Source organism: Phyllobates terribilis, unplaced genomic scaffold (genome assembly GCF_046119375.1).
Source record: "Phyllobates terribilis strain yellow unplaced genomic scaffold, ASM4611937v1 Scaffold_4__5_contigs__length_816908805, whole genome shotgun sequence".
Classification (NCBI taxonomy): Eukaryota; Metazoa; Chordata; class Amphibia; order Anura; family Dendrobatidae; genus Phyllobates; species Phyllobates terribilis.
This window is the reverse complement of record NW_027362764.1, coordinates 63,091,417-63,118,676: the sequence shown is the minus strand read 5'-3', so window position 1 is coordinate 63,118,676 and position 27,260 is coordinate 63,091,417. Positions and strand designations below refer to the sequence as shown.

At 43.2% G+C, this 27,260-nt stretch overlaps 1 protein-coding gene across 8 annotated transcripts in view; it reads left to right on the top strand.

Moving 5' to 3' along the window:
• The window catches only part of LOC141264961 (uncharacterized), a 497,475-nt gene that overhangs the window by 87,406 nt on the left and 382,809 nt on the right, over window positions 1-27,260 (top strand). For 7 of the 8 annotated variants that reach the window (XM_073677414.1, XM_073677419.1, XM_073677412.1 and 4 more), the window contains one exon: window positions 16,502-16,570. The exons of the other annotated variant lie outside the window; for it this stretch is intronic. In XM_073677414.1, the coding sequence (XP_073533515.1) occupies window positions 16,502-16,570 (69 nt within the window). The remainder of the gene's footprint in view (window positions 1-16,501; window positions 16,571-27,260) is intronic. 8 annotated transcript variants of the gene reach the window in all.

Below are 27,260 nucleotides of genomic sequence, written 5' to 3'. Positions count from 1 at the left end.
TCTATAGTTTATGGCTTTGTTATTATATCTAGGCACTATACTGAGTAGCTCTGGTATATAAATGGAAGCTGCCACAGTGAATAAACAGTCTAATTTGCCATCTTCATCTTATAGAGCAGAAGGAGCTGAGTAGATTGATATATCATATTGTGGGCAAGAGTCTTGATAATTTGCATTTTATTAATTTACATTTCTGCTTATTTTATGATTAGGAGTCCAGTGGGCGGAGCTAAACAATTACTGGCAGCTATATCCATCAGCTGAGAATTTTTTTGTAACGTCATATATCAATCTTCTCAGCTGACCCTTCTTTATAATGTGATGCCCATAGATTGGGCATCATTTGATGGTGACAAGTTCATTATTTTTTTCTACTGTATGGTGGTATTATTTTATTATCCGCACACCGCATATTACTGTTTTTTGTGCACTTTGTCTTTGAAAGACTATTGTGTTTTGTGTGACGGTTTATAACATTTTAAAATGTCCAAGTTGTAAAACGTCATCTTTTACACACAGGCTTTTTCGCTAGTCCCACTTCCTAGGTAAAACCACCGGAAGGGTCATCACGCAATGTTTTGCCCAGGGGCGCTCACTGACCTTAATCCGCCCTTGTACCCCGCACAGTTTTTGATCTACCACTATAGGATACGTTCAGTAGATCATGCTAGGAACATGTTAGGAACAAGGTGTCTGTGGGTTTTCTTTCAACAACGTTGAAAGAAAACACGATGAAGTATCGGCTCATGTCCTCATGTCCAGCTGCTGCTGCTGCTGCAAAAGAAATCAAAAAAATTTGATCCATAGTGTGCGGAATTATCCACCTGGTTCTGAAGCAGTCTTGTAAAAATACTATATTGGTCTCTCAATATGTGAAGTCAGCAGGGGTGTAATGACAGAGAATGGGTGCAAGCAAGAGATCCGGCCACAGTTGAGAAGGGTCACAACACCCCCTTCCATTTTCGTCAGGCTGACAATTGATGTGGCTTAAAGGAATATTCCGCTCTCATACATTTATGGCATATCCACAGGATATGACAAAAGATATGGCAGGTGTGGATCTTGCCAATGGGAATGGGAACCTGACATTTGACGTTATAAGTGAAGAGGTGCTCAGAATTCCCATACACGTGTGGCTCTTGTCCTTCATGTGTATGGAGATTAAGGCTACCTCTCCAATGACTGCTGCGCACGATGGTGCCATGTTCTCAAGATAGATGTGGGTTCCATTGGTGTGATCTGTATCTGCCATACATTGATGGCATGTCCTGTAGACATGCCATCAATGTATGAGATGGAAATACACTTTTAAGGCCTCCATACAAATTATATCATAGTCATCCAAACCTAACGATTTCAGCAGGACTTCACATCCGCATGTATATGGGAGCCTCACAATTCTCCCCATCAGATGATATGGGGAAGAGAAGGATCAAGATGTTTCAATTTAATAGTCCCATCCCTTTGTTCTCCCTGGTGAGGTGTCTGGCAGGGGCTTTCTCTTTCTCCACAAATCCATCCTCGGCCAAGCATCAGAATTCAGGAGAGATAATTGATGAACCTACAACTCTTTGATGTGTATGGCCAGTTTTAAGTCCCTTGAGCAGTTGGATAGGGTTTCTGCTGCAGTCAGTTGCCTTACAGCAGCAAAAATCTTGTCCGAGGCTCGTACATTCAAATTTTGCCAACAGCACTGTTGGACATTTTTTGATTTCGAAGGGCAGTAAGTAAGATGTCTCTTATCTGCTATACTAATTTTCCTTGGCCAACCACTGTGTCTACGAACCTCAACATTTCCCATTTTGTGGTGTCCTCATTGCTGAGAAATACAAGCAGATACTTACTCTTCCTACAATACCAGTACGTCTGATTGGCTCTAAATTTATTCTGCAGCAGGACAACGACGCCAAACATACAGCTAATGTCATCAAGAACTATCATTGGTGTAAAGAAGAACAAGTCCTGGAAGTGATGATACAGCCCCACAGAGCCCTGTGTCAGAATTCCTGTTGTCCTTCTACAGTTTGACCACTATTGGCTGCTATTGTTTACCTTAATAATTGTGCTGCAATCCTACTCATTACCACTGGAGGTTGCTGTTGTGTTCTTCAATTGCCATTTACTAAGAAGGCAGATTCTGAAACACTGGTATCCATCTTGTTTCCTGTTTGGGCCTACTTAAAGCCACATGGATGTCTTACTCAATGCTTGAGTATTGTGTCTAGCTGTCAGTCTACTTCCAGTCTCCAGATCCTGAACATTCTTACTATCTCCTATCTCCGGATTGTTTCCTACAACTCGTTTGCTAAATTCCAAGAACTTCTACTACAGCCTGCTGTTCCTGCTTGTGCTCCTTCGGCCACTGGTTTCCAGCAGTACTACACCAGTATCGTAATACCCTGATGTCAACATCATCTCAACGTCATTTGGTATTGCATAAAGAGACCGTATGACATCCACAGAACATCTGTGGTCAGTTCTTCAAGATGTTTGGAACAACCTCCCATGCTGAGTTCCTCCAAATACTATGTACAAGTACAAGTTAACCTAGAAGAACTGATGAAGGCAAAGGGCGGTCACCAAATATTGATGTCATTTGGATTTCTCTTCCATTCATTTATTTTACATATTGTTAGTTGATTAAACTATTAACACTTCTATTTTTGAAAGCATTCCTTTTTTCCTTTCCACACCTGCCGAAAACTTTTGCAGATCACTGTACATATTGTACATTTGCTATTCCTTTATCTCATTTTATGAGTTTGCAGCTCTCTGGGTCAGGCAGATTTGCCTGCTATGATTCCTTTTGCCATGTGGCAGGATGAGGATTTGTATATTACACAGCTGGCGTTTCAGCATTCGGTTACATTCTCCTTTCTCTGGGTTTACCAGTCCGGACCTTGATCTAAATGTTTTTTTAGGCTCCAACACCCCCGAGTACAGAGAGACGAACTGCTTTGTAGGAAATTGTGTAAACAATTAAGAGGTTGATCATACCGTGGAAGGCGTCAACAAGCATCGCTGGCATAAAAATCAAACGAGCCGTAAAACTGAGTGCTAAAAAAGGTGTAACTAACGCACACAACACAACATCCGACACATGGACCGGAAACGCTGACTCTCTCAGAAAAATTACAAATCATCGTGACAATTAGCTAAACAGTAAGCCGGCAAAGGCAGAAAATGATAAAGAGAAGCTCAAAACATTTGTCCTTGGTTTATATGAAAATCATTTGCAGCCATTAATGAGGTCTTGCCGTACATCTTCATGGTCATAATACACTGGCCAAAGACATTACATCATCAGCATGGAGGATCTAACTTGTGTTGGTGTTTGCAGGACCACCATATGTCAGGGGAAACCTGGGTCAAAAGACTGGAATTACTTTGCCTGACCTGTAGTTTTCCAAAATATTAAGTGCCACCTGTTTATATAAGTCATCTTTGCCCGTACAGAGTTTTGGTATATGGACCTCATGGAGTGGGTTCCCTGATTGGAACCAACCTCTATTCTTTGAAGCGTACAATACTACTTTTCCTCAACAGTGGCCTCAACACGGAAATTGTATGACCCCCCCCAGGTCTTCCCCCAGCAATAAAGCGGGGGCAACCCTGGTCTCTGCATGTTTTTGTAACAGGAGTCTTGGCAGTTAGGGGCCGGAGAAGTTAGTGGGCCACTGCTACCTCCAAAGCAGCTTTCTATCACAGTCACATTATTGGACTACAAAGGACCCATATACTGTTCTTGTCCAGGGGCACTCTTTTGTCTGTGTCTGCCCTATAGCTAATCTTGTTACCCAACTGGGCATGGTCCTCAACTTTTATTTATAGTCGTTTTAATGGGGACCAGTTGACTAACAAGACCAGACTTATGTACAAAAAAGAGAAGGCGATATCTCAGAAAAAAAGACAGACTCAGGAGAACAGAGAAATTTAGACTAGGTAAAACATTTATATATTATAAACATTAGTGACAGATTCTATTGAACTCCTCATCAAAATAATGATCTACCCCTTGAGGAAGCAGAGGTGAAACGTACGTCAGGCATAGACAACAGCAGTGTCGTGGTCTGGTAAATAACACCTTATCCTTTATATTGTCTAACATATTATAATCTTTTATAAGAACTACTCCCACAAAATGCCAGGATATGATGAATGGAGGTACCGTATTTTTCGGACTATAAGACGCATCGGACCATAAGACGCACCTAGGTTTTAGAGGAGGAAAATAATTTAAAAAAAAATTTAAGCAAAAAATGTGTTCATGATGCACTTTTAAGGGGGAGGGGGTCTTCTGCTGACACTTGTATAGGGATAATGTCCCCCAATTCTGACAATATCCCCCATCCTGGTATATATGCCCCCCTTCCTTTTATACGTGGTCCCCATCCCCATCCTGGTATGCCTGGCATCCCTCCATCCTGGTATGCATGGAACCCCTCCATCCTGGTATGCATGGAACCCCTCCATCCTGTTATGCATGGCACCCCTCATCCTTATCCTGGTATGCATGGCACCCCTCATCCCTATCCTGGTATGAATGGCACCCCTCATCCCTGTCCTGGTATGCATGGCACCCCTCATCCCTATCCTGCTATGCATGGCACCCTTCATCCCTATCCTGGTATGAAGGGCACCCCTCATCCCTATCCTGGTATGCATGGCACCCCTCTTCCCTATCCTGGTATGAATGGCACCCCTCATCCCTATCCTGGTATGCATGGCACCCCTCATCCTTATCCTGGTATGCATGGCACCCCTCATCCCTATCCTGGTATGAATGGCACCCCTCATCCCTGTCCTGGTATGCATGGCACCCCTCATCCCTATCCTGCTATGCATGGCACCCTTCATCCCTATCCTGGTATGAAGGGCACCCCTCATCCCTATCCTGGTATGCATGGCACCCCTCATCCCTATCCTGGTATGAATGGCACCCCTCATCCCTATCCTGGTATGCATGGCACCCCTCATCCCAATCCTGGTATGAATGGCACCCCTCATCCCTATCCTGGTATGCATGGCACAGTAATCCCCATCCTGGTATGCATGGCACCCCTCATCCCTATCCTGGTATGCATGGCACAGCAATCCCCATCCTGGTATGCATGGCACCCCTCATCCCTATCCTGGTATGCATGACACAGCAATTCCCATCCTGGTATGCATGGCACCCCTCATCCCTATCCTGGTATGCATGGCACAGCAATCCCCATCCTGGTATGCATGGCACCCCTAATCCCCATCCTGGTATGCATGGCACCCCTAATCCCTATCCTGGTATGCATGGCACCCCTAATCCCTATCCTGGGATGCATGGCACCCCTCATACTTACCCTGGTATGCATGGCATCCCTCATCCTTATCCTGGTATGTATGGCCCCCTCATCCATATCCTAGTATGCTTGGTCCCCCTAATCCCCATCATGCTGCACATAAAAAAAATAAATAAACACTCCTACTCCCCTTACTTCTCTCCTCCAGCGGTGCGTCCTCTCTGCCCGCACTGATCCCTTCATGTGAGCCGCGCATGGCGTCACTGCCATGCGCGGCTCACAAGGAGGGAGATCAGCTGCCAGAAGTCACTGCTGCCCACGCCGGGACTGTGTGCGCGGGGAGCAGTGACTTCATAGCCGGCACACAGCGTAGCCGCGCTGCGGCTCCTGCTGCTGTCGGGCGATCGCGTGTGCCCGTTTATTAAAGGGCATGAATATTCACCCTCTCCCCACGCCCATGGGTGTGGAGAGAGGTTGAATATTCATGTCCTTTAACAGCGGGCACAGGCGATAGCCCGGCAGCAGCAGGAGCCGCGCTGCGGCTACACTGTGTGCCGCTATTAAGGAGCATGAATATGGGCGTGGGGCGTGGGGAGCAGTGAATATTAATTTTCTTTAGCAGTGAGGACAGTGTAGGCTGCAGCAGGCAGCTGCTGCCTCCTGTGCCCTGCTCCTCCGCCGCAACCGCTCCCCCCACACCCCACATATGTACACACCCACCCCCAACATTCGGACTATAAGACGCAGGAAAAAAGTGCGTCTTATAGTCCGAAAAATACGGTAAATCATACCTTAAGTATGTTTCGACTCTTCTTTGTATAAATTCACTTGGTATTTTCAGTATAAATTTCACATTTTTTACTTACTTTGCATTACGCACTGTAACAATCGTACTCGCTTGGGAGCGATCTGAGGTATCACAGGAACCGTTTCTATCTAAAAATCTGGCTGGTTTATTGCAGTCATAAACCACATCACAGGAAAATCAAATACAGTCTTTGTCCGCAAGTACAACATAAAGCAAAATGTCCATACAATAGTGCTGGTTCGCCCGCCTGGCTTAGAGTTCACATTCTTACTCCTTTAGCAAAGGCACTCAATCCAGGAGATCTGCAACCTCCATACACACAGCCATGTGTGAGACAAACAGGACTCAATTTGCAAAGTGAACCACACTCAATGATGGAGACATGGTGAGCAGCCATCTCTCTCAACTCTTCAGCTGCTCATAATCAATCTGTCATGGCCAATTAACTCCTTATAGTCCTATATGTGCTAAAGCATTTCTTCAGGTTTATCTCCCAGCCGCTAGGTGTCCAGCAGCCACCTTACAGCACTTTAATTAAAGTGGGATTCAACTTAATTAATGAAAGTGTGAAACTATTTATATTATGTGATTGTTTTGTGCATACCGAGATATAAACTTGTATATATGGACCACTTACCCTTTAAGATGATCTTGGTTGGAGTGTTCCTTTTCCAATTTAATTGGTTAATTTGTTTCATTGCAGCCATTTGGTAAATTCTAAAAAGTTAATTTTTTTCTCATTAAAGTACACTCTGCACCCCATCTTGACTGAAAAAAAACAGAAATGTAGAAATTTTTACAAATTTATTAAAAAAGAAAAACTGAAATATCACATGGTCATAAGTATTCAGACCCTTTGCTCAGTACTGAGTAGAAGCACCCTTTTGAGCTAGTACAGCCATGAGTCTTCTTGGGAATGATGCAACAAGTTTTTCACACCTGGATTTGGGGCTCCTCTGCCATTCTTCCTTGCAGATCCTCTCCAGTTCCGTCAGGTTGGATGGTGAACGTTGATGGACAGTCATTTTCAGGTCTCTCCAGAGATGTTCAATTGGGTTTAGGTCAGGGCTATGGCCGGGCCAGTCAAGAATGATCACAGAGTTGTTCTGAAGCCACTCCTTTGTTATTTTAGCTGTGTGCTTAGGGTCATTGTTTTGTTGGAATGTGAACCTTCGGCCACTTCTGAGGTCCAAAGCACTCTGGAAGAAGTTTTCATCCAGGATATCTCTGTACTTGGCCGCATTCATGTTTCCTTCAATTGCAACCAGTCGTCCTGTCCCTGCAGCTGAAAAACACCCCCATAGCATGATGCTGCCACCACCATGTTTCACTGTTGGGATTGTATTGAGTAGGTGATGAGCGGTGCCTGGTTTTCTCCACACATACCGCTTACAATTAGAACTTTTTGGTGATATCTTCGTCTCATCAGACCAGAGAATCTTATTTCTCATAGTCTGGGAGTCCTTCATGTGTTTTTGAGCAAACTCTATATGGGCTTTCATATGTCTTGCACTGAGGAGAGGCTTCCGTCAGGCCACTCTGCCATAAAGGCCCAACTGGTGGAGGGCTGCAACGATAGTTGACTTTGTGAAACTTTCTCCCATCTCCATACTGTATCTCTGGAGCTCAGCCAGAGTGATCTTGGGGTTCTTCTTTACCTCTCTCACCAAGGCTGTTCTCCCACGATTGCTCAGTTTGGCTGGACGGCCAGGTCTAGCAAGACTTCTGGTGGTCCCAAACTTCTTCCATTTAAGGATTATGGAGGCCACTGTGCTCTTAGGAACCTTGAGTAATGCAGAAATTCTTTTGTAACCTTGGCCAGATCTGTGCCTTGCCACAATTCTGTCTCTGAGCTCCTTGGGCAGTTCTTTTGAGCTCATGATTCTCATTTGGTCTGACATGCACTGTGAGCTGTGAGGTCTTATATAGACAGGTGTGTGCCTTTCCAAATCAAGTCCTATCCGTTTAATTAAACACAGCTGGACTCCAATGAAGGAGTAGAACCATCTTAAGGAGGATCAAAAGGAAATGGACAGCATGTGACTTAAATATGAGTATCTGAGCAAAGGGTCTGAATACTTATGACCATGTGATATTTCAGTTTTTCTTTTTTAATAAATTTGCAAAAATGTCTCCATTTCTGTTTTATTTCAGTCAAGATGGGGTGCAGAGTGTACTTTAATGAGAAAAAAATTAACTTTTTAGAATTTACCAAATGGCTGCAATGAAACAGAGTGAAAAATTTAAAGGGGTCTGAATACTTTCCGTACCCACTGTATTTCGATGTATCAAGGATGTAGGATGTATAACCAACTAATTGTGACTGGAAGTAGATGTTAAGAGTATTTTTCGACATATACTACAGAAAGAATGCCCTGAAATTTGCCCCTGTATAGGCATAGAGTTGCTCATTGGGTTTCATTGTAAAATAAAAAATAAAAAAATGACTAAATAAAAAATGCAAAAAAATACAAAAATTCTGAACCGCTATTGTCACAAGCAATAGTCGTTTTTAACCATTTAATGGTGTTTTCTTGGACTAAAAAGCAATCAGTACTCACTTGTTAATTCCCTGCTGCATCGAATATTCCCATGGGCGTAGTGGTCGGATATTAATCTGTTCATATGAATGCTGGCTTTAACGATGATGCCTATATGTAGAGAGAAGGTCGCTGAGGCAAGTACTTGCCTATTGAGGATCACTGCCACAAGTCACTTGGGCCACTTGAGAGACGATAATCGAGCGTCGGGGACTTTAAATGCTACTTATTTTTTATTTTCTACCTTTCGCTGCTGTTTAAAAAAATAAAATTAAATTAAATGCTGGACTATCCTTCTAATATATTTTCCTATGGAATATATTAGCTGTGTATAAATAATGGAGAACTGACCTTAATGTATAGGAATTATTGGTGGCATGTAAATAAGTCCTTCTGGCTACAGATTGGATGCCTCTGAGCATTAGTACATTTTTCCTTTCTTTCCCTGCGTTACATTTCTACCATTTCCGTGACCTGGCTCGTTCACCCTCTCTCGGTCATAATAATGCCTTCCACATCGAAGGGCTTCAGAAATGTGAATTCATCTCTTGAAAACGGCACATCAAACGCAAGTCCTTATTTTATACTCGAATCTCAGCCTCCCACAGGTCTAAATTAAGTGTTCAAATTAAATGAAAGCCTAAGGCGTTTAGTACCTAATTCTCTTCCATTTAGAAGGTTCTGCAATGTTTTAGTACTTAACCATTTTAAGGTTTACTTAACCTTAAGTGGCTGAGGTTAAATACACCCGTCTATGTGTCTTGTTTATTGGAGGAAAAGAAAAAAGCTGCATCGACGGGAATAAAAGTAATGTAAGCTTAAAGGGTATTTCCTTCTCGTTCATTTATGGTGTATTCAAAGGATGTTTCGAAAACTCGGATGGCCGGGCATTGCACTAGGAAACTCTCAGAACTTTGGGCTCACGTATTTGCGGACACCTCCTCACTGACAATGGCATATGACAAGGCCCTGGTCTAACAATTGATGCCAGGTCCCAGGGATGGGATCCACATTTATTGTACTCCCATACAAAAGAATGGAGGAAGCACCTTCTTGCACTGTAGTCAGTGGAGAAATGGCGATGCATTGCTCTAGGAAAATTGCAGAACGGAAAGACCCATGATCGCCTCCCCGACAGTGGTGTGCGCCTTGTTTTTGAGATAGAAGACGATATCCTTGGATGGGACCAGTATCTGTTATTCTCGCTTACAAATGAATGGAGAGAGCTGTGCATGTGCGTACACATCTCCACTGACAGTAGCATGGCACAGTTCTCTGTATAATCCGACCCATATTTATTTTTTACATATCCTTGGGATTTGGATAAATGTATGGGATGGGATGGGATGAGCTTTTAAGAGGTCATAGACATGAATGTTGTGCTGCGCCATTTAAAAGAGCCAGAAAAGGGCATCATAACTGGGAAATTTATGAGACAACATATTTGCAGAATAAAAAGTGCCTAAATGAAAAGTGATGAAAAAGTAGGCAGGGGTTATGTCTCAGGTGTGTCAGAAGTGACACAGTTGCCCTGCAGTTGGTTGCAGGAGATCTCTTTGTTTGGCATTACAGACACCTTCTTATAAGCTGTCTCTCTAGGACCCAGCGGCTACCTTCCTCTTGCTAATTAACACCCTGGCCTGGGTGTATAAATGCCTGTGTAGCGTCGGCGTCCCTGCCTCCTGCCAGACAGGGACGCCGTTCCCCTCACCTCTCCGCTCCGTGCCCGGCGGCTTCCTCCCGCTCTGCTGGCAGCGCGCGCTGCTTCCCGGCCTCTGTACTTAGGGCGCGCGCGCGCGCGCACGCTCCCCCTCTCTTAAAGGGGCCGCGCGCGCCGTCCTAAGGAGTCCCCGGCCAATGGCCGGAGGACCTCACCATATATAAGGCACCTCCTCCAAAATGGAGGTGCCCGAGCAATGTTGTTGCAAAGCCTTTCAACTCTGCTTCAGCCCTCAGGTCCCGTTACCAGTTACCTGCCAGTCACCAGCCAGATTCCTGCTTGATACCTGCCTGATATCTGCTTACCTGCTTGCTATCCTGTGGTCCGACAGTCTGCCTACCAGCACCTGCCAGTCTGTCTATGGATCAGTCCGCCTGCGGACCAGGAAGTACCTGCCAGATACCTGCCTGATACCTGCCTGCCTGTCCAGAGACTCTTACTCGCTCACCTGGGAGCGCTCACCTGCTACCTGCCTGCTATCCTACCTGGAGGCCCTGACGTCACTTGCCGTGACCACCTGCCTGTCCAGAGACTCTTGCCCGCTCACCTGGGAGCGCTCACCTGCTACCTGCCTGCTAGCCTACCTGGAGGTCCAGCCGTTACTCGCTGTGACCACCTGCCTGTCCAGAGACTCTTGCCCGCTCACCTGGGAGCGCTCACCTGCTACCTGCCTGCTAGCCTATCTAGAGATTCTTCCCTGCTGTCACTTGCCGTGACCACCTGCCCGTCTAGAGACTCTTTCCCTGCTGTCACTTGCCGTGACCACCTGCCCGTCTAGAGTCTCTTACCCTGCTGTCACTTGCCGTGACCATCCGCCTGTCTAGAGACTGTCCCCGTCACTTGCCGTGACGTCCTGCCCCTTCTACCCAGAGACTGTCCCTGTCACTTGCCGTGACTACCTGCCCGCCTTCCCTGGGAGCCACCCGCTTCCTTACAAGGACTGCCCCTTTGTATAGTTGCTCAGAGGTTCCACCTCCCAGACCCGTTACAACCTGCTGTTTGCTAGAGGGAGGTGCTGGCGATACTCACATGACCCTTTGTGAATGCTTACTTCTTCCTCTCTGGTGCTAAGAGGACATGTGTTCATCTCTCTGAAGTCGACTGAAGCTAAGCTATCTTCCCTTGTTTGTTCCCCCTTGTTGTCTTTAATTGTCAGTGGGAATCAACTAGCGCTCATCCCCTCCCTTCCCTAGCCAGGGCCAAACGCCAGGGAAAGACAGGGCGGGGTTCCTTCGCGGCGATTGGTGCGGAACCAATGTAGGGACGTTAGGGGAAACAGGGTGATATAAGGTCAGCCTAGGAGGTCTACACTACCCCCCTTTCACTAGAGTCTGGACCCCCTTTTCCCCTTTCCCTTTGTGTTACACTTAGTCTTTCCTACACCTTGCTTAACAGTTTAGCGGGAGATGCAGACCAACAACAATCTGATGAACATATTGCGTTTGAAGCCTGAAATCCCCTAAAAATTTGCAGATTCCATTTTCTGTCTTTAAAAACTGTTGAAAATTTGCTAAATTTGTAACCATGCATCTCGCATGTATTGAAGGACTATGTCTGAAACGTTGCTACTCATGTCTGTTGTAACCCAGCTGACCCTTCAAATATCGATCTTTGTGTCTGAAGTGCGGGTACATCTGTCTGGCTTAATTAGCGACAAATCAGAAGTTCTGATTTGGAGAGAATCCAGTTTACTAGATCCTTACTGATCGCTAAAATTAAGGAATAGAAGGGCTCAACTGAGCGGAATACCCTTTTGGATTTTTCAAAAACCAAGTAAAGTCAATCACAGCCAAAGTTTTAATTGAAGTTATTTGGCAAAACTGAGGTTCTAAGTTCATATATTGACATGCCTGCATAGGCACAAGGTGGTAAAACTACGTAGGTTCAACAGTGGTAGCTGCTGAGTCATAGAGTGCCTACATACTACGTAGAGTCCATGGTAAAGTGCCCATAGACATTTTATAGAAACCCACTTAACCTCCTGTAGGGATTTCACTCTCTCAGGCAGCAGTTGAGATATACACACAGGCACGAAGTCACACAAGAAGGTTTATTAAAGTCCATAGCACTGCTATGGTAAGAAAAACAAACGGTCTTTCTCTGGCACAAAAGTCAAACCAGAAAAGGGAACACAGTTTTTTTTAAAGGCGCATGTATCAGTATGGCATCTCCTGAACTAACTACAGTCCATACACTTATAGTCTCTGGCTGAGACTCACCAGCAGTACAGGTATTTTCACCTCCCCGCACAGTCCTCTTCTGAGACAGCTCAGGTGCCTTTTAAATGAGTTCCAAAGCCTGGATTGGAGTTATAGGAATGACCAGTCCCACCCAGCTCTTCTGGTCATTACTAAAACCCGGACCCAAAAATCCGGGTCCCTTAAAACCCTCTCAGCAAATATTTTGCTGGAGCCCTCTCTACAGGATTCACGTCACCGGGGCTAACCACTTAGGTGACACATACCTCCCATACAGGACCTGTTCAGCTGCATCCTTACACTCCTTTATGGAGTTTTTTTTTCTTTCCTGTGGGAGTTCTCATGTAAGAGGAAAAAAAATTGTAATTGCTCCCTTAAAACTTTGTGTTATTTAGTATTATAGCGCCAATCTATTTTGCAAGGGTGAACAGAGATTATTGTCATTCACATCTGTTTTTTTTTTATTGGGGCTCGCAATCTAAATTCTCGAAAATGTAACAAGGGACAAACTCATAGGATGCCAGTGATCCTACCAAGTGCTGGAGAAAACCAGGGTTAACCCATGCAAACATGGAACATTATACAAAGTCCATACAAATGTTGTCCCAGGTCTGTTTCAAACCAAGGCAGCCAAGGTACCAGTGCCAACCAATGACCCACTTGAATTCTCTCCTATGGGCATATTGGTGCCATACAGAGCACTATAGGGCACAGCAAGGATTGCCCACTGCTCAATAGTGTGAAGGCACGGGAATCCTTACACCATGATACCTGTTCTGCTAGGGATCCAATACTGGTTATATAATATAAAGATGAAGTCAATTCCCATCATAGATGCCATAGAATATATAGCATTGTGCTCTCTGCATAATACAGCATTTCATTCTGAATGTTAAATTCTAAAGAAATAACTCGTCTGTAAGAGCCGAGGTGTGAGTGCTGACTAGCTGACGGGTCCGCCACTGCAAAGAATAACTGATTAGCGCCTTTTAACCAGCAAAAAACTTTGCAGATCCAAAAATAAAATCCATTTTGAGTGCATATGAAATATGCTAATGTCTAAAATAAAACTCATTTAATTTTTTTTTTTTCTTTCCTAAGTTCTCTTTTTTTTTTTGTTAGTCTCCTGCTGTTTATTAAAATACCCCCTTGTTCCAAAATAGATTTAGATTAATGACGTTCAGCCTACCCCCCCAACCCTCCCTTTCTTGCCCCACCATATAATTTTGCATATATATCATCTTCCAGGCGGGTCTTTTAGACTTGGTAACAATTTCAACCTTATAAAATTACCAAGACCTTCTCTTTGTAATGACCTGCAGCGGCGGCTAGATACTGCTTAGCACAACATTTGCAAGTCATAGACTGTTTACCACCAACCTTATGTTCTTTTCCAAGTGCACCATGAAAAAAAACGTTGTCTGCTCATTTACTTGTACTGTTTTCCGAAATGTTCTTTTTTTTTTCTTTCCAATTTAGGATTGGGCTCCCTGATGCACTGGAAATATTAACTGAGCGCTTTTATTTTTTTCTTTTACCGCAGTTGAGTTAGCGGCTGTGTAGTAAATAATCTTTTAAAAGTTGCTAGGCTAGAAAAGCAAGAAGAAGTACTGATCTGCTTTAAAATGAGAGGCGTGAATGAAAAAGAAACAGGCTTCTGAAGAAGTGACTTGTTACCAGACTATGTAGACTATCACTAAGCGTCATGTATGCATGCTGAAGAAGGTGGTCATCATAGTCTTCTGCCATCAATCTTCTACTGCACATAATTCACACTTCACTCTGTTGTCGTCTCTAGAAAGTCTCCAGCTTCTTTAGCTAAAAGACATGAAAAATTGTAGAAAAGGGGGTTACAGGTAGTTTCCGCTACACCCGTCTTGTGAATTGAGCATAGTCTTAGGAATGTTCTCCAGGGCACCTCTGTTGTAGGCCTCAAGATCAAGGGGAATTCTATCATGCGGTCTACATGGCTCACTGGATCTCTTTTTATGATTTGCCAAGGCAGCAAAATGTAGATAGCTATTCTAATCCATAGATCATGGAAATACCTTATTTTCCTTATGGAGATCCAGTTAGTAGGTAGTTTAATGCATTTAGTGCATTTTGGGAAAAAGTATGCAAAATAGATTTCCTCTTGAAGGTAAAATACGGGTTTTTCTATTGCTCAAGATGTGACCTGAAATATATATGGTCTTCTACCTCTGAAAAAAGAGCTGTTTGGCACCCTTTTTTCCCTAGAGATCATTGTCCTAAAGAGTTCCTGCTTGCTGGATCTCTATAAGGAGTATCAGATTACTCAGTAACACAGTATTCAACTCTTTAAGGCCTAGTCCACATTGATTTTGTGCTCTACCTTGACCACTTATGTTGGTAGTTTCCGCCTAAATCCCAGAAAAATTGAATTCAGATTGAAGACCTGTCACATTTTACGTTGTTTGGCCTCTTTTCCAGAGGTGTCCATCTTTTTTTAGGTGGACACTATTGCGAGGTAGCTTTTGAGTCTGCTTCGAAAGATGGACACTTCTGGAACATAGACCAAACAGAGTAGGAAGTGACACAGAATGGCTCCTTCGAGGGTTCTGTCTGAATCTGAGTCTGAGTCAGAGTGCCTAGAGTGTGCAAAGCAGTCATCAAAGCAAAAGGTGGCTACTTTGAAGAACCTAGAATATAAGACATATTTTCAGTTATTTCACACTTTTTTGTTAAGTATATAATTCCACATGTGTTAATTCATAGTTTTGATGCCTTCAGTGTGAATGTACAATTTTCATAGTCATGAAAATACAGAAAAATCTTTAAATGAGAAGGTGTGTCCAAACTTTTGGTCTGTACTGTATATTAAGGTACATATAACACGTTAAAAAGGGCATGTAAATGTAACGGTCATGCATTCAAATTACATATCACATGTACCACCCTAATACAGGACTATACAGTATAAATATTATAGCTATACGAGTATCAATACATCCCTAGACCAGTATGTACCCCTTGGACCGTTTCTAGATTAATAATCAGATCCTATCTACCACCCATGACTATTGATTGTCTAGAGATATATGGAATAAACTGGCATTGTAGCAACCTGTGAATAGAAAATAGTGGAAACCTGAAGATACAAAAGGGAAACCCCATGCGTTACTCCTTTTCAGGCTTCCTCAGGGGTATAAACCTGCAGTGGTTCTGGTAACTTCTATACCGAGCAGAGATCCGTGTGGTAGATTAGATGAGATTGGTTCAACGGGAATGTTCAGGTATGACCGGTCTATAATTGAAAGACTGGAAAGGGAATCCCTACCTTTCCAGTCTGCGCACCCACTGATGAAACTCGGACCCATTTTTTATTATAAGAAAAATCACTGATGTGTGATCGAGACCTTAGGTAGAACTTTTTGTAGCCAGGTTTTCTAATTTTAAGTTCCAACTGTAGTTCTGTTCAAAGGAACACATTGGAGCAGGTTTACGTGTTGTGAGTTCTCCTCGACAGTGTGCACCAAAAATTAAAAAAAAATCTCTGCTGGGTCACGGACCGCTCCTGCCGGCAATTCTGCTGCTTCATTTGACCTTACATCAACAGAGCGACTATTCCTCCTCCAGTCTGATCTGTAGACGAGGCAGTTAGGCAACGGGTAGCCAGCTATCAATCAGCATGATATCAGCAGTGATGCCCCATTGACTGAGCAGAGCGGAAGAGAAGAAGCTTCTCAGTCAACATGACGTCACGGGAAGCCACAGAATTGCCGGCAGGAGCGCACGGAACCAGCAGAGATGTGCGTGCGGCAGAATGTTCTTAGCCCCATAAGTAACAATCAGAAAATTCCCAGATAACATAATCATGTAACTAAAACGCCGTACAAGAGGTAGAAAGTTACCGTAACTTTTTTTAGGTTTTTGTTTGACATGTTGTAAATTGTAAGTTTTCCTTTAAACACCGCAATCAAATTTTTCTTTTTCAGTCCACATTGCCCCCATATGAGTCTCGGATCACGACGGCCAAGTTACTAATAGAAGCTGAAGACTTTGAGGTAGGACTGTATTATTATTATTATTATTATTATTATGCCTTTTTATTTCCTATTATTGGGATTACTATTCATGTCAGCAGCGACGCCGTGAGGAGCCGGAGTCATGTGTCCCCCTTTTTTTTGTGGTACGAAGATGATATTTCATAATTACCCTGAACTTTTCTGCGTTTCTGAAATGTCAATTTGGATGATAGCACCTATAAAGCTCAGCAAGTGTTTCATTATCCCTGTATGTCACACGGCCCCCGAGGAGGTAAGGATATGACGGTACAGCCAAGAACTCCCACAGTTCCAAGTCCTATTCAACAACCATATGACATTACATTAAAAAATAAAAGAAAATGGAGAGAGGAACTCTTTAGCCTTTCTGCTTGGAATTAATACTCGGCTAGATTTCCATCCCATCCATCATTTTCCAGCGAAAGTCTAATATGTTCTAGGTAAACAAAGCTTCAAAGAGAATGTCTGCCTGTTATACGGCACATTTTTTTTTTTATCAAGTAATATGGCTAAGTGGAACGTAGCGCTTGCTTTGATGTTAGCTTATCCATGTCAATTTTACTGCAAAAATGCAAAAGAAACTCCTCTTGATAAGTGGCCAATATTTAGCGATGCACTTATTGTGTCTGCTTTCGTGGTTGGAATAGAAATCTCCACCATTGTCTTATTCCCGGGGACGAGCGGCTCTGTGTTTCGTAGGATACAATATCTCCATATACTCCGAAATACTCTGAAATACAATAGCAGTTAATAATAATAATAATAATAATAATAATAATAATAATCTTTAAAGAGTCTTAAAGGTTAATTGTGCGGAAAAAAAAAATTCTTGAGGACGTCTTGCAGCGAAGAGATGTTGATTGCGAAAAGTAAGGGAAGTTTAGACGATTATATTATTACGGATTCTACCCAGCCTTCCCGGTAGTCTCTCTCAGCTTATATATATGCAGTGATGCATCCCCAAATCCCATATAGGAAGGCATACGTTCGAGCCCGATAGAAGTTGTCATGGTGGCAATTTTCTACGGTCATGGAACGGTTTTCCAAGCTGTTTAGATATAGCAAATGTGGATAAATGGAAGGTCGTGCACTTGGGCCAAGGAAACTACAATTATGTTCTAAATAGTGAGACACTGGGTAAAACTGTATGGTGTAAAAGACTTGGAGATATTGGTGCATTGGCTAAACTGCTTTGCAACCAATGTCAGGCAGCTGCCGTAAAGGCAGAAAAAAATAAATGGGTCATGAATTTAAGCTGAGGAAACTACAATTATGTACTAAATAGTGAAACGCTGGGTAAAACTGTAAAGAAATAAGATTTGGAGATATTGGTCCATTGCAAACTCAACTGCTTTGAAGCCAGTGTCAGGCAGCTGCCGTAAAGGCAAAAAAAATAAAAATAATGGATCATGCACTTAGGTAGAGTAAAGTACAATTATGTACTGAATTGTGAAACGCTAGGTAAAACTGTAAAGAAAAAACTCTTGGAGATATTGGTGCATTGCAAATTCAATGACTTTGCAGCCAGAGTCAGGCAGCTGCTGTAAAGGTAGAAAATAAATAATGGGTCATGCATTTAAGCCGAGAAACAATTATGTACTAAATAGTGAGACACTGAGTAAAACTGTATGGTATAAAAGACTTGGAGGTATTGATGCACTGCAAATTAAACTGCTTTGCAACCAGTGTCAGGCAGCTGCTGGAAAGGTAAGAAAAAAAAAAAATGGGTCATGCATTTAAGCTGAGAAAACTATAATTATGTACTGAATAGTGAAACACTGGGTAAAACTGTACAGAAAAGACTTTGAGATATTGGTGCATTGCAAGCTCAACTGCTTTGCAATCAGTGTCAGGCAGCTGCTGGAAAGGCAAAAAAAATAATGGGATGCATGAAAAGAGGCAAAAATACTCATGATAAGAACGTCATTTTGCCTCTGAACAGGTCACTAGTGCGCCTACACTTATAATACTGTGTACAATTTTAGCAGACATAGCGAATCTAGGATGGTAGAGGAGAAGAGCAACCAAGGTTATTAAGTGAACAGGTGGGTTACAGAACAGGTTGTCAAACATGGAAAAAAGACCCTGTAGGGGTATCCCACACATATGAGTACAGAGATTTTTTTTGGATGTAATTCTTTACTTTTATAATGAAGATTCTTTACTGTAAGAGCAGTGACATTATGGAACTCTGTCATACCATGTAGTGATGTTCGATTTATTGAACACTTTCAAGATGTACTTGCCTTAGAAAATATAATATTACAGGTTATGAGTACTGATTACCAATTTTGGAACTAGAAATTAATTTATCCACCTAATATGGGGCAGTTGGCATCTACCTCTTAGAGGTTTTTGCCTCTTTTTGGATCAACACTAGAATTATAATAAGTAATAATAAAAATTGATTGTAAAACCTGATGAAGCTTCTGAAGTTGAACCTGCAGCAATTGGCTAATGAATTGGCGGGCTACAACATGAGACGGCCCCTTTTATTTGTTTTGTACTAAGAAGCCATAGGATAGCGAGAATGACAAAGCTGCTTGCTTAGATATAAAAATGGAAAAATCTGGAATAAATAATTTTGGAGGGGTTATCCACTTTTTTTTTTAGTATCAAAAGTGAGCCCACGATGGTCCAAAAATATAAAAAAAAATGAAAAAAGCAGAACTACTGAACCTCTGTTGTTCATTGGTGCTTCTACATGTGTCTACCACTGATCTGGGAGGAGCATTAAGTGACCACTGCAGCCAGTTGGCAGCAACTGATTGGTTGCAGAGGTCATATGACTTCCCTTGCCAAAAGTAAGAGCTCGGAGACCAGCGAGGGACACAGACAGCAGCACTAAATAAAGTTGGGGGCTCGGTAGGTGAATATATGTTGGAGGGTTTTTTAAAGTTTCAAACCACCATGAGGCCTTTTTTTGAAACAAAAAAAATGGTGGACAACCTCTTTAGTTGTCAACAATTTGCCTTCCCAGCACCAGTGAAGGTCATTTGCCTGCCCTCATCGGTGAGGGTCGTTTGCTTGCCCCCATCGGTTAGGGTCGTTTGACCGCCCCATGTCGGTGAGGGTCATTTGCCTGCCCCTTGCCGGTGGGGGTCATTTGCTTGCCCCACACCGATGGGAATAGTTTGGCTGCTTTGCGCCGGTGGTTGTCGTTTGCCTGCCCTGTGCCGGTGGGTGTCGTTTGCCTGTCCCGTGCCGGTGGATGTCATTTGCCTGCCCTTGCCAGTGGGGGTTGTTTGCCTGTCCCGAGCCATTGGGAGTCCTTTGCTTGCCCCGCGCCGGTGGAGGTAGTTTGCCTGCCCCTCGCCGGTGGAAGTAGTTTGCCTACCCCTTGCCGGTGGAGGTAGATTGCCTGCCCCTCACCGGTGGAGGTAGATTGCCTGCCCCTCACCGGTGGAGGTAGATTGCCTGCCCCTCGCCGGTGGAGGTAGTTTGTCAGCTCGGTGGCTCAGTGGTTAGCATTGTAGCCTTGCAGCCCTGGTGTTCTGGGTTCAAATCCCACCAAGGACAACATCTGCAAGGAGTTTGTATGTTCTCCCTGTGTTTGCATGGGTTTCCTCTGGGTTCTCCAGTTTCCTCCCACACTCCAAAGACATACTGATAGGGGATTTAGACTGTGAGCCCCAATGGGGACAGCGATGGTAATGTATTTAAAGCGCTGCGGAATATGATGGCTCTCTATATATATATATATATATATATATATATATATATATATATATATATATATATATATATATATATATATATATATATATATATATATATATATATATATATATATATATATTAAAAAAAATATATTAGATTATTATTATTTGCCTTCCCCGCGCCGGTGGAGGTCGTTCGCCCAACCTGCAGAATGTTTACAATATAATTGTTTTTAGTGTTCTGGATGATGTTGTGCTCCTTTTACTTAGTATTATATTTCCAGATTGTCACAGGCAGCTATTTTCTGTCGCGGAGTTGAAAGGCTCTGTCGTTCGGCCATTAATAACTATGAAACCGCAGATTTAAGTATAGCATTAAAATAATTAGATCATGTCCCTGAAGACTGGAGATGTTAGACACGTTCAGCATCTTCTGGGACGGCTCCGCTCATTGCTGTCACACATCAGGTTTTGAGCAGCAAATCTCACAGCAGGGATATAGATGAGGCCTTGTGTAAATTCCTTTATCCTTATTAAGTGCAGTTTAGTATTTTATTTTTGGCCATGTTCTCATTCCACTGCAAAGATCTATTACATAAGATGGCTATAGGAACAATGTACAGGGCTGCTCCTTTATTAGATGCATCATCCATGGTTACAGTTCTGACTTTTCACTACAACCCACCTGGCTTTAGCACCAGGAGTGCTATTATAGGCTAGCATCCAGGCCCTGGAATTTGAGGGGGGCCCAAATGGTCCCTTTACCTCATTTAAGGTGAGCAGTATTCTCCTTTAATGCCTCATAATTGGGGGCACTCTTTAAAGAGCAATCACCTATTTTTTCCCTTATAATCAGTCTTAAAATTAAGAAATAGAAACCTTGTAATTTTCATACTGGACCCTGGGCCTTTTAGACTTATACTCTCTGTTTCAGGAAACAACACATGTACATTATCAGCAATGGTCAAACCCTGACCCCATCTTTTGTATTGAGGCATCTAATGAGCTTGTGCAAAGGTCATTGTGAAGAGAGGGGAGGAGGTGAGCTGTGACATTGCCTATTGTAATTTGTGGATTCTGTGTGATCAGCTGTGTATAGAGGTGTTACCTCTCTTTGCAATCCTGCCTCTGATGATAAGGAGCCTGCTGAAAACTCTTTATGAAAGGACATGAAGTTTGAGCTTACAATGGCTCCAGTGACCAGTGTGAAAATTGCAAGATTAATAATTATGATTTTTTACTAAATAATAGATCGTGATATGAAAAAAAAAACATTGCTACAAGATTTTTTTTAAAAATGCACGTAGCACAAAAAACCTGGTCATTTTCTGATAGTTTTTTAAGGTGTCTAAGATGTCTACATAACCATATGCTCCTATTATATTTGAAGCTAGAGTGTTGTGTTGCTCCAAATTTTTCAATTTCTTTAACTATGTCTTGATGGGAGGCGGAGTTGGCCATCTTATAGACATTCGATCGGTAAACTTGAAAGGGTTGTCCAGCCCCCCCAAAAAATTGAGTGATGTCCACTTCTCTATTCGTTTTCTGTAGGACCGAAAGAGAGAGTAAGCATTTGGCTTTTTTTCGACAATGCAAAGGTAGACCATGAATGGAGCAGAGATGAGTATACGCAGCCAACACTCCTCCATTCTGACGGGGCATTTCCGAGCCACGTTCTGTGGTGGGAATGAGGTCCCGGCATTCAGACCCTCAACAATCTCGAAGTTCTCAGTTTTCTTTTGGATAAGTGAAAACTGTTAATGTTTAGGGCTCAAGATATGACTATGGATGAGTTGGGTCTCCTCCAGTCATTGCCATGAACCTCTGCACTGGACATATTACAACCATGTAGCAAGACGGCAGACGGTTTAGCATTAAAGCACATTATATGGAAATCCCCTTAAGACCCTGGCAGGATTGTTCTATATAAACCATTCATCATGACCTTATACATGGCACATCATAACCGTAAGTAAGATCAGTAACGTTATTTTATTATGCCATTTAAAATACTCAGGAGACTCGTAAAGAGATTCTTAGATCAATGTAAATCATCTTGGCTTTCTTAAGGATTACAAAGTAATGAACATGATGGAATTATATTCTATTACGCTTTAGCATTATCTCGCATGAAATAAGATGCTATATTTTATGACCGTAAACTGGCAAGAGGAAAGCAACGTTTTCCCCGAGATTTAATTGATTTCCTTTTTTAATTTCCGACGTGATTTATACTTCGTTCCGGTTTATTACGTCGTCGTTGCGATGATTCATTTATTTCCTTTGGAAAAAACGTGGATTCTATACCTTAGTCATTCTCTTCCAGTGCTTTAGTGTTTGTCGTTTCTGAAGAGCTGGAAATAAAAGGGCTCTAAAGACGGCTCAGAAGCCGACGGAAAGGTCAAGTCATATTCTGTTTGATTTCAGGATGCTATCTTGGTAGAGACCAGGCATAAAGACTGCAGTGAAGGTGTTAACACCGGAACGTTACCTCCGGTCTGAAGTTCTTTTTATATGTATCACTGTGAGAATTTACAGGGAAGAAAAAAAACAAAAAAAACCCTTGCAGAACATGAATCTTAATGAAGGCGTCTATTCCTACTCTTTCATTTTTTCCACCCTGTGCACATGTACTTTTAGATATGGATCCAAGAGACATCTCCGCGTAGTAAACCCATTGATCTGCTGCCGATCTGTAATTCAGATTCTCCTCTCCGGTGCTTAGAATGATCAATAACAAGGAATCATCGGTGGTTTGATAAGTGTGCACTTTTTTCTTTTTAGTAGTTTGTGTTTTTTCCTATTTTTCTGCCCATCGAGGTTTACATTATATAAAAATTAAAAGCATTTTCCCCAATATAGGTCTCCGAGACCATAGAGCCTTCCTAAAATACTTAAAGGGGTTGTCCGTCCTTAGACCCTATGTGACTGCATACTTGTGCATCCTCACATCGCGCACTGTGCACTGTAAGAATTTGCCTGTGTCGACGCTAGAAGCGGGCATGTGACCATAAGTATGCGATTTGCATACAGGTGGTCACATGCCGACTAGACGTGCATAGCCTCACTCAATGCAAGTGCAGTGAGCGAGACCTGACATCTCTAGTCTGAATGTAGTCGTAAGTATGCAAATTGCATACTTGTGGTCACGTGCCCACCGCTCCTGGTGTTGACACCGAATAATTTTTACAATGCGCTCGATGTGAGGATCCACAAGTCTGCAGACACATAGGCTACAAGTTTGCAGTTACCGTATGTGACTGAAGACTTGTAGATCTTCACATCGCGCGCACTGTAAGAATTCTTCAGTATCGACACCAGGCGGGCACATGACCACAAGTTTGAAATTTATTGGCACATTCTGACTAGACTTGTCAGACTTTGCTCACTGCATTTGCACTGCGCGAGGCAGTGCACTTCTAGTTGGCATGTGACCACACGTATGCAAATCACATATTTGTGTTTACGTGCCCAGAGCCGGCACCGGAGAATTCTCACAACACGCAATGCTCGTGATGTGAGGATTCACAAGTCTGCATGGACATAGAGTGACTGCAGACTTGTAGCCTAAAAGAGTTGTCTCATGAAGGCAAACTGCTTGTTAAATTGAAGCCAGGCACCCGAATATGGTGTGACACTTATCTTGCTATTTCAGAGCAAGCTGTTAAGTGTGTCCATGAGGAATAACACTTTTTCTGGCCATTGTGTATCCTGCATTTTTCACCAGTGTTCCCTGTGCAGGCTTTATCTCTATTTTACAGTTTTCTCTGAGCTGCTGGGTGGAGACTTTCTGCTATGTTGATCCCTATATATACATAAACACAAGGGATTCATCCTCCCCTGTCTCTGTAGCACACAGACAAATATGGCAGCAGCATGGAGGACATCATACAGTAATGAGCAGTGGAGCTGTGAATCCCAATTTGGGGTGAGAAAAAAACACTTTTAAAAAGTTGAGCAAACTCTGTCTGTGTTTCTCTACCCCTCCCATCTGCTATGCATTGACTTTAATAGACAGCTGTAGCTTGATACTCACCGAAAAGCACATAACATTCATAAAAACATTACATAAAAAAGGCAGCTGTCTTTACCAGTATGAAACAACCAGTCATACACCGACCATTATGTGTGACTGGTGCCCTAAACAAGCCTTATCCATGTGCATTTATAATCCTAGGCAATGACCACCCCCCTCCATGGATGGACGGTGTATGAGTGGTTGTTTTATCAGTGGTCTGCACCTGTGCTGCTGCCGCCTTTGTCATGGGCTCTGCTGCATCCTGTAGTGCCTTATTATTGTGACCTGCTGTTGGTGAACTGTAGCTTGATCCCTCAGTGATCAGGCAGTCTTGTTTTCACCAACACTCATTTTAGCTGTATTTAATAGTCAATGATGAGTTTAGAAGAATGAGGCAGGGTGGGGAAAAATGGCTCTGAGTGGAGAAAGTAGCCTCTTTTTGGAAATCTATAATATGCAATATCTTCTATTTACATGTACTATTGATTTATGCAAAGATTGTTTAAACGACAGTGACCATTTAAATTACCAATGATATTCCCTGCAGGAGAAATTTGGAATTGCATGCCGGCCTTTCAGATTATTATTTTATTTAGTTTGCTGCTTTTGCTTTTAAACAGTCCATAAGCAAGTCAACACATATGTCCATATTGCCTAATAGGCCATATAGACGTGGGTTGTCTCATCTAGTCTTGGTCAATATATTGTATCTTTGGAGAACATTGGAAGTCCATGCATGGGACATCTTCTCCATTGAGCTCAGTAGGAAAAAGATAATGCTTCATTTTTCATGTGGTGGTACTTTGGAGAAATCTAAAGAAGTAGGAAGGTTATGGATGGATGCCCCACAGCAGGAACAGTCAAGTAGGTGCAGATGACCAGCTGAGGATGCAAGATGTGGGTGAAGATTGCTTTATCAAAGGTCTCAATCAAGGGATCTTAACCCACATCTTCACCACAAAGCAAAATGTGGGTGAAGTTCCCTTGATTGAAGGTTTTAACGGAACCGATATCCGTTGAGACCTTTAATAAAGCAATCTTCACCCACATCTTGCATCGTCAGCTCGTTATGTGCACTGGTCTCATTGTTTCTGTTCTGGGGTATCCATTCATACCCTTTCTGTGGCACCCTGCTGCGCACAGGTACCACAGGACCAAGGGTGCATGGATGAACTTCTCCACAAGAGGCCCTCATAACATACAAACACCTCCACCCTTCCACCTCATACCACCAGAGGGAGCCCGTTAGGGATATATATATATGGAGGGTGGAGCTAGGCAGTCAGTGAGAAGTGAGTTGTGAGTCAGACTGAGAGAGAGTGTGAGAGCGTGCTGACGCTGAGAGCAGCGAAGACTCAGTGTGTCTGCTGCTGTATTGAGGGCCCCGAGTGTGGCCGAAGGCAAGAGGAGAAAGGAGAGAGGAGTTGAGGGGGCAGATATACAAACCGGACACCGGGTCCGTGCCTACAGGGTCCCTTTATACCCAGTAGGGATCACCGGCATTCCAGGAGGACTACAAGTCCCTGGACGACCTGAAGCTAGACCCATTACAGGACCAGGAACCACAAAGCCCCAGCGTCCAGGGATAGTGGTTACCAGCAGAAGGTCCTACTACCAAGCGACAGGTGAAGGAACAGCACGACACATAAGCTAGGCCCAGTTGCAGGCTGGCCAGGAGCATACAGAGAGGCAGACACGGACCAGGAGGCCTTATACCCGCTCACTGGGGGAGAAGTCCTGAAGTGCACACACCCTACTGAGTACCCTGGACCGTACCTGACATCCGCACCAGTAAAGGTATTGAAGCGAATCCCCTGTCTCTGTCAGTTACTCCTGCTGCGCCATCTTTCCCCCCTGCACTAGAACGCCCAGCACAACAATCAAACTCCACACTGCCCCAGGGGCCCGCTCCACCTGTGGGGAGCAGAAACACCTCGGCTGCCATCCCATCACCCCACGGAGGACTGCAGCAGCGCTGGTAAACCTTACCAGGTACCACAGGTGGCGTCACGAACTTTATAAACCCCTTTTTATTGACCGCCCTGGGTCACGGACCGGGCCAGCCACCGTGATATCCCCCACCAGCATCCTTAGGTCCGGCTGCCGAGCAACCCCCACGGCCCAGGGGGCGCATCATTTCTATTTCTCTGAATCTTCATTTGTGTTCCAACAATGTCTAGAATACCCAACTGAGGACTGAGGACACTGGCAATGACCACATCCAGCTATTTGTTTTCTCCATACCCTCATTGGCGTTGTGCCCATTTCGGCACAACTGTCTAAGGTAGTGTTGCTCAACTAAAGTCCTCAAGAACCACAACAAATCATGTTTTCAGGATTTTCTTAGTGTTGCCCTAGGGATAATTCTATCACGTTTGTAAAACTAAGGAAATTCTGAAAACATGATCTGTTGGTGGTTCTTGAGGACTTGATTTGGGGAACATTGGTCTAAGATGAGCCTTCTACCCGACCTTCATATTAACATTGACTTACTCTATGATCAACTATTTTTCTGGTTCCTATGCTGCTTAAATTTAGAGAAATTTGTCACGTACTGCTTTGTTTTTCTGCAGATTTTGGCTGATTCCTTGAGGTCCTATTTGAGGGACATTGCGTGTCCAATTTTTAGAGAAACCAATCATCATAACTTTGAGGGGGTGTTGAGGTGACAGTCATATCTGGACACTAGAGTCTAAGAGGTAGCCAAAAATTCCCTTCGCATACAAAGACTCAAGTGTTATAGGCAGTAAATGGCTTTTAAAAAGTTTGCATTCTGACCATGAGCTTCAAGATACAACTGTGGTGGAACCCTTTTATCAAAAAGCTATTGTCAAAGTGGGCAACCTCTTTAAGGTTTAAGTCTTAGCATTCTAGGTTTTTTTTCCACCATGTTTTAATCTTCAAATTAGTTCATGTCATTGATAACTAAATCATCCTGCAGAACTTAGATGTGAATAATTCATGGAGATGATAATCAGATATGTGACTGTTAAGGGTATTGGTTCCATGTGGA